Source organism: Pseudophryne corroboree, chromosome 9, assembly GCF_028390025.1.
Source record: "Pseudophryne corroboree isolate aPseCor3 chromosome 9, aPseCor3.hap2, whole genome shotgun sequence".
NCBI classification, from domain to species: Eukaryota; Metazoa; Chordata; class Amphibia; order Anura; family Myobatrachidae; genus Pseudophryne; species Pseudophryne corroboree.
Window position 1 is genome coordinate 12,064,995 of NC_086452.1, and position 12,715 is coordinate 12,077,709.

The 12,715-nt window shown below is 48.8% G+C and overlaps 1 protein-coding gene across 3 annotated transcripts in view; it reads left to right on the forward strand.

The window, feature by feature from the left end:
* The window catches only part of TTLL7 (tubulin tyrosine ligase like 7), a 434,278-nt gene that overhangs the window by 339,669 nt on the left and 81,894 nt on the right, over positions 1-12,715 (forward strand). For all 3 annotated transcript variants that reach the window (XM_063938974.1, XM_063938973.1, XM_063938975.1), the window contains one exon: positions 4,388-4,559. In XM_063938974.1, the coding sequence (XP_063795044.1) occupies positions 4,388-4,559 (172 nt within the window). The remainder of the gene's footprint in view (positions 1-4,387; positions 4,560-12,715) is intronic.

Here is a 12,715-nt window from a genome sequence, read left to right on the forward strand (position 1 = left end):
ACCCTCTTTTGTGGTACTTGTAGTATCAGAAATATGTAACACCTCCTTCATTGCCTTTAACGTGTGGCCCTAATAAGGAATACGTTTGTTTATTCACCGTCGACACTGGATTCAGTGTCCCTGTCTGTGTCTGTGTCGACCGACTAAAGTAAACGGGCGTTTTAAAACCCCTGACGGTGTTTTTGAGACGTCTGGACTGGTACTAATTTTTTGTCGGCCGTCTCATGTCGTCAACCGACCTTGCAGCGTGTTGACATTATCACGTAATTCCCTAAATAAGCCATCCATTCTGGTGTCGACTCCCTAGAGAGTGACATCACCATTACAGGCAATTGCTCCGCCTCCTCACCAACATCGTCCTCATACATGTCGACACACACGTACCGACACACAGCACACACACAGGGAATGCTCTGATAGAGGACAGGACCCACTAGCCCTTTGGAGAGACAGAGGGAGAGTTTGCCAGCACACACCAAAAACGCTATAATTATATAGGGACAACCTTATATAAGTGTTTTCCCTTATAGCATCTTTATTATATATTTCTAACGCCAAATTAGTGCCCCCCCTCTCTGTTTTAACCCTGTTTCTGTAGTGCAGTGCAGGGGAGAGCCTGGGAGCCTTCCCTCCAGCCTTTCTGTGAGGGAAAATGGCGCTGTGTGCTGAGGAGATAGGCCCCGCCCCTTTTTCGGCGGCCTCGTCTCCCGCTCTTAACGGATTCTGGCAGGGGTTAAATATCTCCATATAGCCTCCGGAGGCTATATGTGAGGTATTTTTAGCCAAAATAGGTTTTCATTTGCCTCCCAGGGCGCCCCCCTCCCAGCGCCCTGCACCCTCAGTGACTGCCGTGTGAAGTGTGCTGAGAGGAAAATGGCGCACAGCTGCAGTGCTGTGCGCTACCTTTAGAAGACTGAGGAGTCTTCTGCCGCCGATTCTGGACCTCTTCTTACTTCAGCATCTGCAAGGGGGCCGGCGGCAAGGCTCCGGTGACCATCCAGGCTGTACCTGTGATCGTCCCTCTGGAGCTGATGTCCAGTAGCCAAGAAGCCAATCCATCCTGCACGCAGGTGAGTTCACTTCTTCTCCCCTAAGTCCCTCGTTGCAGTGATCCTGTTGCCAGCAGGACTCACTGTAAAATAAAAAACCTAAGCTAAACTTTTCTAAGCAGCTCTTTAGGAGAGCCACCTAGATTGCACCCTGCTCGGACGGGCACAAAAATCTAACTGAGGCTTGGAGGAGGGTCATAGGGGGAGGAGCCAGTACACACCACCTGATCGTAAAGCTTTACTTTTTGTGCCCTGTCTCCTGCGGAGCCGCTATTCCCCATGGTCCTTTCAGGAACCCCAGCATCCACTAGGACGATAGAGAAAAGGCAAAACCCACCTGCACAATAAGATTCCTCTTTTCTTGTTATCTGGTCTTCTAGTCTGGGCTTTATACAGTGATATTTGAATGTTTAAAATGTAAAAACGTATGATACAATCAGATTGTGGTAAGAAGATACTATGGGGATTATAGTTCTCCAAGGTCAGTATAGTGTATGATACGCTTAATTGCAGACATTCCGCAAAAAGTATCCCAGGAGGCTATGCAGATTAGGCGGTGGTTACTTTTAGATACGAATTATGAGGGTCATTCCGAGTTGATCGCTAGCAGAAAATGTTCGCTGTGCAGCGATGATGCAAAAAAGCGGCACTTCTGCACATGCGTATGCGGCGCAATGCGCATGCACAACTTACTTTCACAACGGCCGATGTGGTTTCACACAAGGTGTAGCGAATCTTTTCAGTCGCACTGCTGGCCGCAGAGTGCTTGACATGAAGTGGGCGTTTCTGGGTGTCAACTGGCCGTTTTCAGGGAGTGGTCGAAAAAAAGCAGGCGTGCCTGGAAAAACGCAGGCGTGGCTGGACGAACGCAGGGCGTGTTTGTGACGTCAAAACAGGAACTGAACAGTCTGAAGTGATCGCAAGCGCTGAGTGGGATTTGAGCTACTCTAAAACTGCACAAAAAACTTTGTAGCCACACTGTGATCCTTTCGTTCGCACTTCTGCTAAGCTAAGATACACTCCCAGTGGGAGGCGCATAGCGTTTGCACGGCTGCTAATAACAGCTAGCGAGCGAACAACTCGGAATGACCCACTATGTTCCTAAAAATCTTTTCCCCGGTGCTAGAAAGAGGACATGGCCAATCATGGGAAGGGGAGGGGTAAACTGTACCCACTCCCATCTTGGCGCCCCCTGATGGTTGCTATAACAAGGCGTCACTCATGTATATGTTTGTCAGATTCGGAATAGTGTAACCTCTGTACATTATAACTGTTACTATTACATATTAAATGTAACCAGTATATAGACTTTATTATATGGAGCATTTGTACATTGCTGCATTGGTCAGATCACTGTTGTTTCTACGGTTCCACAGATAATAACGTGTAAATTCTATGCCGTCTGCGAATCATATGCCGATGTATGTTGTATTATTTCCCTATAATACGTCTTCTCCAGGCCCCACACCCACCAATGCTTATTAAATTCGTCTTACATGCGGTATCACGCTAGAAACCATTGCCAATGTCACTGACCGCTATTTTGTATCGCCGCATTACCGCCGCGTTATCCCAGCATCTTCTTATTTTATTTTTCTCAATGCTGGTTTTTAAAAAAAATAATCTTGTATTTTGGAGGCTCTGCATGACGGGAAAGAAATCCACTAGTCACAAAATGTAGAAAGCAAAGAATCCTAAAGCCGGTCCCACAGTGAGAACATAACATTATAATGCAGCGGGTTTTATATTTTCTAATATGACCACAAAGGTCTAGATAATAATCATCTGCTCAATAGCAGTTGTCAGCAATAAATAGTTAAAATATGAATTGAAAAAAAAAAACCCCCAGAAAATTCAGGTGCACGCTCTTAATACTAAGCACTGCTCATCACAACAATTATAATAAACTCTAAAATTGAGGTGCTTAGCATAATTTGGGCCAACAATATAGGCCCACCTACCAGGCAACCTCATTGTGTGGGTCCCTAACATTCCTTAGGTTCAAGTGCAGAGTATGGGACCCACCGTGCCAGCACAACCCACTTACCCCAAGCCATCCCACTAGTGAGAAGTAGCAGCTATGGGCCTAATTCAGACCTGATTGCAAAAGCAAAATCTTCCTCTAATGGGCAAAACCATGCTGCACTGCAGCTGGGGCAGATGTAACATGTGCAGAGAGAGTTAGATGTGGGTGGGTGTGTTTAAACTGAAATCTAAATTGCAGTGTAAAAATAAAGCACCCAGTATTTACCCTGCACAGAAACACTATAACCCACCCAAATCTGACTCTCTCTGCACATGTTACATCTGCCCCACCTGCTGTGCACATGGTTTTGTCCATTAAAGAAAGAGTTTGCTGCTGCAATCAGGTCTGAATTTAGGCCCAATGTGTAAAAAATGTTACATAGATCAGAGGTAATAATTAGGGCGTTAAAAAGTGTTCCATTAGTAAAAAAACAAATTAGATGCTAAAAAATGTTAGATTACGATATGATGCCCCGCAACCTCCCGGCCTCACCAACCCAGGGGCCCCACGCCATGAACTCACCCCTAATACTTAAGATGCACAAACACTTACCGAGAAAGTAAATGGCATCGCTCATTTTCACCCTTCCTGAGCGATGTTGTTTACTTTCTCGGCAAGTTAGTATGCCGGCGTCGACGAGCGATGCGCGGCCCCGTGGGTTGCTAACGATCCTCGCTGTCGGCCGTGCATGCAGCTCAATCTGGACTGTCGTCCGAGAGCTGCCTGCCCAGCCACGGGGTGACGTCACTGAGCGATATGTTCGTCATATCGCTCAGTGTGTACGCCCTGCCGCCGACTGCCCGGCCCGGGAGGGGAAAACACTAGGCGACGTCGCTCACAGAGGTGTGGAACAACAATAAAACACAACAGAAGTATCGGTAAGCGGCTCCGTACCTGTTGGTATTTAGGTATCGTATCATTTAAAAGGGAGGTAATATATTCCATAGAGGAAACGTGCCACAGGCCATTGACGAGCATTCTGGGTGGGAGATTGAGGGGATTTGCAGAGTTCGGCTATTAGCCAGCTCTCGGCACAGTGCAGGAGTCAACCGCACTGCTACTACTGCCACAGGCCAAAACTGCTGGATGACGGGAGTTATGGGAAAAGGTGCCCGCCATTCCGCAGTTACGCCAACGTTAGTCAGGAGAATGCGGATACAAATGATGAGGAGTCCTGTGTCATCGAGTATAAACTTCAGAAGCCGTTTCCCTGATCCTGTACAGCACCTGTGTGCACGTTCTAGGTGCAGATCCACCAGGCAGCATAGACCTAGCGCGTGCATGACTCTAATCAGGACTCTCTGTGTTACAGACTCTCTCCTCCATGCCGGAGTGCACTCAGTCCTACAAGAAGAAAAACTACAGCAACAGCAGCAGCTCCGCTTCCGACAGCAGCTCCGACATTGAGGACGAGAAGCCGCCGAGAGAGAAGAAGGTTTCCTACGACCTGGAAGAGCAGAAGTACAAATCCCTGGAGCGATCCAGTACGTGCGGTTCCGGTGACAGCGCTCTGGCCGTGCGCCTTTGTTGTCTCAGTCTCAGTATTGCGATTACATTGGGCTTACCATACTATCCCTTTACACCAGGGGACACATGAATTACACAGGTTCTGGGGCTGGTGACTTCAAGCCTGCATCTCACCTGGTTTTACTCCGCCACGGAACCTGTGTAATCCATGAGCGTCCCCGTGTAAAGGGATAGTACGGTAATCCTATATTAAATATCATTCCATAGTGATGTCTTATCATGTGCAGCCCTGTAACACAAGAGAATTACTCCGACCACACACGCTGCGATCATGCCGTGCCGCAACTGGACCAGTAGCGCCAATTGTCTGGCCGCTCAATGCCCGATAATGAGGATATCAATGTCCATCAGATTATCAGGGATGTCAGGTGGTTGCTGTTGGCAACGTTCTCTCACATACTGAAGTAACCTTGTTCCATTCATCAAGAAAAGGTTCTAGAAAATGCAGAGAAGCCTAATTCATAGTCCAAGCCCATATATATCTGCAAATGAGTTTTATGTTTTAGTATAAGGGGCCTAATTCAGACCTGATCGCAGCAGCAAATTTGTTAGCTAATGGGCAAAACCATGTGCACTGCAGGTGGGGCAGATGTAACGTGCATTGCAGGTGGGGCAGATGTAACATGTGCAGAGAGAGTTAGATTTGGGTGGGGTGTGTTCAAACTGAAATCTAATTTGCAGTGTAAAAATAAAGCAGCCAGTATTTACCCTGCACAGAAACACTATAACCCACCCAAATCTAACTCTCTCTGCACATGTTACACCTGCAGTGCAGATGGGGGTTCATTCAGACCAGATCGCTGCTGTGCGTTTTCGCACAGCGGGCGATCAGGTGTGAACTGCGCATGCGCCACAGTGCGCTTGTGTATGCCAGAGATACGATCGGCATCTCAGCCCAGCGATCGCCTCTGCAAAGGCGTTCACTGGGCGAGAGGGGGCGGGCCAGCTGCGTTTTTTTCCGCCGTTTTGGGGGCGGGCCGCAGTGACTGCTACGACCTGGGACGCGTTGAAAAGTCACCTAACAGCGCAGCAATGCTGTGCAGGTAGGTACTTACTCGCCGGGTGCCACAGCATCGCTGCCGTGCGATGCTATTGCACCCGTGCGGCGGGGTGAGGGCCAGACATGCGGGGCGGACTAGCCTTGTGCTGGGCGTCACCCCCGCATGTCAGGGTGGCTACGATCAGGTCTGAATTACCCCTATGGTTTTGCCCATTATCTAACAAATTTGCTGTTGCGATCAGATCTGAATTAGGCCCAAAGTCCCTTTAAATGATTGCTGCATGTTGCGTGCTGGGTGTCATGTAGACGGAACGATATGAGCGCAGTGGTTTCTAGGTAGCCTGAAGGGAGGTCCTGCAGCACGTCCTGTATCTGCCATGTGTACCTAGAACAGGTTCCCGTTATCATTGCATTTCAGTCACTGTCAGCCGGAGCCGCAGCCCATGACACGCAGCAAGTCTGTGTACCTGGTCATTATCCAGCGCTGGCCGGCTGGCTTCTCCCGGTGATTACCTGGCCTTTGTATCAGGCTTCATCGGTAACGCTGATCGCAGTGTACAGTACAATTGTGCTCTTGGTTTAGAACATTAACAAATGCTATATCTGGTTTTGCTTTGATAGAATAACCTGTGGGTCTTTCCTCTGTAATCTTGATGTAACCATTACTGACACAGAGGAGGGCATTTATCAACATGTCACATCATCTTCCATTACTCAGCTCCGCCGCGTTCTACAGTTCCAGCAGTAATATAACTGGTCATCGTCAGCACATTTCAGCGCTGGCTGCGTCCCAGAGTTCCCGTATATCATTGTACTCCGTGACCCTTATTTTTTTAAAGTGAAGTACATGAATAATTGTCTCTAAGTACCCAAAAGTACAAAGTGACATATTTTCATTATAATTAAGCTCATTTTAGAGCCGTGTTTAATGGAAATGATACATTTAATGGAACGATAGGTGTGTACAGTACTTGGCGATCACCTTTCCCCTAGAAGTGTTAAGAATCATTTGTTGGTTTATAGATGCAGCGAATTCTAGGTCTGGTTTCCGTCCGTGTTTTTCACCAAAGTCTAGGCAGAGTTCTTTATAGAATTGTGATTGGATACGACACAGATCAGCGGCGATATGTGCATTGGAAATTCACCTAAAGTTCTGTGTTGTGTTCAAGGACAACTAAAATAAACAACTCTGGATGATATAAAGGCCTTGGTGAAAGTCACAGACAGATTAAAAAAAAATGCATTCAATGACGTTGGAAAAGAACTTGGTCATGACGATGCCTGGAAGCCGGGAAACGCCTGGAAATGTGACCCACATTACTTATGTATTGTGGACATTTACCTGGAACAGTGCAAGGCAGAAAACGAGATGTTCTTAGAACAATAGACTGTTATAAGCAATTCTTTCCTGATATCACCGTAGAAATGACTGTAATCACTGATTGCTTATGTAACTTATGTGTTGTATTGTTGCCGGGGGTTTCTGCACATGCTCGGTCCCGCTGACCGCGCACGTACGTTAACCGTTGCTGGGGAGGGTTCCGGGGGATCTCTCGTGGCTCACTATGCATAGTGTAGCACATGGGCTATCTGCAGATGGCGGCAGCTGCGGGGACCAGTCTCCGGAATGCTTTGTGGATGCGGCTCCTGGTGGGATTGCAGCAGGTATTGGAGATATCTGCTGCGGTGCCTCAGTGACACGGCTCTCCCCAGCGGCGCTGTACACTCCCGAGCCCTGGTTGCCGGGTAACTACAGCGGAGGCTCTGGTTTTCTTCACGTCAGGCACACACGACGGGAGCTCTCCGGGATCGCGTGGCCGCGCTTCGGGAGGTGGTAAGTGGGTCCCGCTTGCGGGACCCGGTCTTTATCGTGATCCGGCGCGGTCAGTGGGAGGCGGGCCGTGCGCGCTGGCGGTGGACACTGTGGCAGTACAGGCGATCCCACTAGATCACCAGGGCATGGGTGCAGGTCAGGTTTTCTCTCTAAACCAGTTTAATAAGAGCCCGCAGTACCCGGTGGTTTTGCCAGCAAGGGGATAAGGCTTAGACCTGAAGCCCCTCCCCCAGCCCCAGGGCGCCATTTCCAGCAAGTGTTCCCACCCTGGAGCTGCATCTCTGTCTTTTCCTCACTCCCTGTCAGTGTCTGCGGCGCCATTATTCCTCGGCTCACTGTTCCTGGGACTGCTTGGGCAAATCCTCCTGTGTAAAGCCGCCTGGTTGTCAGCGCTGTGACTTTACATGGCACTTAAGTATTCTACCTGCCTTTTTAGTCAGTGTTAGTAAGAAAGAGTGCATTTAGTCAGGGGTTTATAGTACAATTACCCTGTGATATACATCCAGTTCTTACTGTGCAGTGTTATATCTATTGTTATATAGCTGTGTAAGCTAGTCCAGTGCAGTATTATTGTCTGTAATAACTAGAGATGAGCGCCGGAAATTTTTCGGGTTTTGTGTTTTGGTTTTGTGTTCGGTTCCGCGGCCGTGTTTTGGGTTCGACCGCGTTTTGGCAAAACCTAACCGAATTTTTTTTGTCGGATTCGGGTGTGTTTTGTATTCGGGTGTTTTTTTCCAAAAAACCTAAAAAACAGCTTAAATCATAGAATTTGGGGGTCATTTTGATCCCAAAGTATTATTAACCTCAAAAACCATAATTTCCACTCATTTTCAGTCTATTCTGAATACCTCACACCTCACAATATTATTTTTAGTCCTAAAATTTGCACCGAGGTCGCTGGATGGCTAAGCTAAGCGACCCTAGTGGCCGACACAAACACCTGGCCCATCTAGGAGTGGCACTGCAGTGTCACGCAGGATGTCCCTTCCAAAAAACCCTCCCCAAACAGCACATGACGCAAAGAAAAAAAGAGGCGCAATGAGGTAGCTGTGTGAGTAAGATAAGCGACCCTAGTGGCCGACACAAACACCGGGCCCATCTAGGAGTGGCACTGCAGTGTCACGCAGGATGTCCCTTCCAAAAAACCCTCCCCAAACAGCACATGACGCAAAGAAAAAAAGAGGCGCAATGAGGTAGCTGTGTGAGTAAGATAAGCGACCCTAGTGGCCGACACAAACACCGGGCCCATCTAGGAGTGGCACTGCAGTGTCACGCAGGATGTCCCTTCCAAAAAACCCTCCCCAAACAGCACATGACGCAAAGAAAAAAAGAGGCGCAATGAGGTAGCTGTGTGAGTAAGATAAGCGACCCTAGTGGCCGACACAAACACCGGGCCCATCTAGGAGTGGCACTGCAGTGTCACGCAGGATGTCCCTTCCAAAAAACCCTCCCCAAACAGCACATGACGCAAAGAAAAAAAGAGGCGCAATGAGGTAGCTGTGTGAGTAAGATAAGCGACCCTAGTGGCCGACACAAACACCGGGCCCATCTAGGAGTGGCACTGCAGTGTCACGCAGGATGTCCCTTCCAAAAAACCCTCCCCAAACAGCACATGACGCAAAGAAAAAAAGAGGCGCAATGAGGTAGCTGTGTGAGTAAGATAAGCGACCCTAGTGGCCGACACAAACACCGGGCCCATCTAGGAGTGGCACTGCAGTGTCACGCAGGATGGCCCTTCCAAAAAACACTCCCCAAACAGCACATGACGCAAAGAAAAAAAGAGGCGCAATGAGGTAGCTGTGTGAGTAAGATAAGCGACCCTAGTGGCCGACACAAACACCGGGCCCATCTAGGAGTGGCACTGCAGTGTCACGCAGGATGGCCCTTCCAAAAAACACTCCCCAAACAGCACATGACGCAAAGAAAAATTAAAGAAAAAAGAGGTGCAAGATGGAATTGTCCTTGGGCCCTCCCACCCACCCTTATGTTGTATAAACAGGACATGCACACTTTAACCAACCCATCATTTCAGTGACAGGGTCTGCCACACGACTGTGACTGATATGACGGGTTGGTTTGGACCCCCACCAAAAAAGAAGCAATTAATCTCTCCTTGCACAAACTGGCTCTACAGAGGCAAGATGTCCACCTCATCATCATCCTCCGATATATCACCGTGTACATCCCCCCTCCTCACAGATTATCAATTCGTCCCCACTGGAATCCACCATCTCAGCTCCCTGTGTACTTTGTGGAGGCAATTGCTGCTGGTCAATGTCTCCGCGGAGGAATTGATTATAATTCATTTTAATGAACATCATCTTCTCCACATTTTCTGGATGTAACCTCGTACGCCGATTGCTGACAAGGTGAGCGGCGGCACTAAACACTCTTTCGGAGTACACACTTGTGGGAGGGCAACTTAGGTAGAATAAAGCCAGTTTGTGCAAGGGCCTCCAAATTGCCTCTTTTTCCTGCCAGTATAAGTACGGACTGTGTGACGTGCCTACTTGGATGCGGTCACTCATATAATCCTCCACCATTCTTTCAATGTTGAGAGAATCATATGCAGTGACAGTAGACGACATGTCCGTAATCGTTGTCAGGTCCTTCAGTCCGGACCAGATGTCAGCATCAGCAGTCGCTCCAGACTGCCCTGCATCACCGCCAGCGGGTGGGCTCGGAATTCTGAGCCTTTTCCTCGCACCCCCAGTTGCGGGAGAATGTGAAGGAGGAGATGTTGACAGGTCGCGTTCCGCTTGACTTGACAATTTTCTCACCAGCAGGTCTTTCAACCCCAGCAGACTTGTGTCTGCCGGAAAGAGAGATCCAAGGTAGGCTTTAAATCTAGGATCGAGCACGGTGGCCAAAATGTAGTGCTCTGATTTCAACAGATTGACCACCCGTGAATCCTTGTTAAGCGAATTAAGGGCTCCATCCACAAGTCCCACATGCCTAGCGGAATCGCTCCGTGTTAGCTCCTCCTTCAATGTCTCCAGCTTCTTCTGCAAAAGCCTGATGAGGGGAATGACCTGACTCAGGCTGGCAGTGTCTGAACTGACTTCACGTGTGGCAAGTTCAAAGGGCATCAGAACCTTGCACAACGTTGAAATCATTCTCCACTGCGCTTGAGACAGGTGCATTCCACCTCCTATATCGTGCTCAATTGTATAGGCTTGAATGGCCTTTTGCTGCTCCTCCAACCTCTGAAGCATATAGAGGGTTGAATTCCACCTCGTTACCACTTCTTGCTTCAGATGATGGCAGGGCAGGTTCAGTAGTTTTTGGTGGTGCTCCAGTCTTCTGTACGTGGTGCCTGTACGCCGAAAGTGTCCCGCAATTCTTCTGGCCACCGACAGCATCTCTTGCACGCCCCTGTCGTTTTTTAAAAAATTCTGCACCACCAAAGTCAAGGTTTGTGCAAAACATGGGACGTGCTGGAATTTGCCCATATTTAATGCACACACAATATTGCTGGCGTTGTCCGATGCCACAAATCCACAGGAGAGTCCAATTGGGGTAAGCCATTCCGCGATGATCTTCCTCAGTTGCCGTAAGAGGTTTTCAGCTGTGTGCGTATTCTGGAAACCGGTGATACAAAGCGTAGCCTGCCTAGGAAAGAGTTGGCGTTTGCGAGATGCTGCTACTGGTGCCGCCGCTGCTGTTCTTGCGGCGGGAGTCCATACATCTACCCAGTGGGCTGTCACAGTCATATAGTCCTGACCCTGCCCTGCTCCACTTGTCCACATGTCCGTGGTTAAGTGGACATTGGGTACAGCTGCATTTTTTAGGACACTGGTGACTCTTTTTCTGAGGTCTGTGTACATTTTCGGTATCGCCTGCCTAGAGAAATGGAACCTAGATGGTATTTGGTACCGGGGACACAGTACCTCCAACAAGTCTCTAGTTGGCTCTGCAGTAATGATGGATACCGGAACCACGTTTCTCACCACCCAGGATGCCAAGGCCTCAGTTATCCGCTTTGCAGTAGGATGACTGCTGTGATATTTCATCTTCCTCGCAAAGGACTGTTGAACAGTCAATTGCTTACTGGAAGTAGTACAAGTGGGCTTACGACTTCCCCTCTGGGATGACCATCGACTCCCAGCAGCAACAACAGCAGCGCCAGCAGCAGTAGGCGTTACACGCAAGGATGCATCGGAGGAATCCCAGGCAGGAGAGGACTCGTCAGAATTGCCAGTGACATGGCCTGCAGGACTATTGGCATTCCTGGGGAAGGAGGAAATTGACACTGAGGGAGTTGGTGGGGTGGTTTGCGTGAGCTTGGTTACAAGAGGAAGGGATTTACTGGTCAGTGGACTGCTTCCGCTGTCGCCCAAAGTTTTTGAACTTGTCACTGACTTATTATGAATGCGCTGCAGGTGACGTATAAGGGAGGATGTTCCGAGGTGGTTAACGTCCTTACCCCTACTTATTACAGCTTGACAAAGGCAACACACGGCTTGACACCTGTTGTCCGCATTTCTGTTGAAATACTTCCACACCGAAGAGCTGATTTTTTTGGATTTTTCACCAGGCATGTCAGTGGCCATATTCCTCCCACGGACAACAGGTGTCTCCCCGGGTGCCTGACTTAAACAAACCACCTCACCATCAGAATCCTCCTGGTCAATTTCCTCCCCAGCGCCAGCAACACCCATATCCTCCTCATCCTGGTGTACTTCAACACTGACATCTTCAATCTGACTATCAGGAACTGGACTGCGGGTGCTCCTTCCAGCACTTGCAGGGGGCGTGCAAATGGTGGAAGGCGCATGCTCTTCACGTCCAGTGTTGGGAAGGTCAGGCATCGCAACCGACACAATTGGACTCTCCTTGTGGATTTGGGATTTCGAAGAACGCACAGTTCTTTGCGGTGCTTTTGCCAGCTTGAGTCTTTTCAGTTTTCTAGCGAGAGGCTGAGTGCTTCCATCCTCATGTGAAGCTGAACCACTAGCCATGAACATAGGCCAGGGCCTCAGCCGTTCCTTGCCACTCCGTGTGGTAAATGGCATATTGGCAAGTTTACGCTTCTCCTCCGACAATTTTATTTTAGGTTTTGGAGTCCTTTTTTTACTGATATTTGGTGTTTTGGATTTGACATGCTCTGTACTATGACATTGGGCATCGGCCTTGGCAGACGACGTTGCTGGCATTTCATCGTCTCGGCCATGACTAGTGGCAGCAGCTTCAGCACGAGGTGGAAGTGGATCTTGATCTTTCCCTAATTTTGGAACCTCAACATTTTTGTTCTCCATATTTTAATAGGCACAACTAAA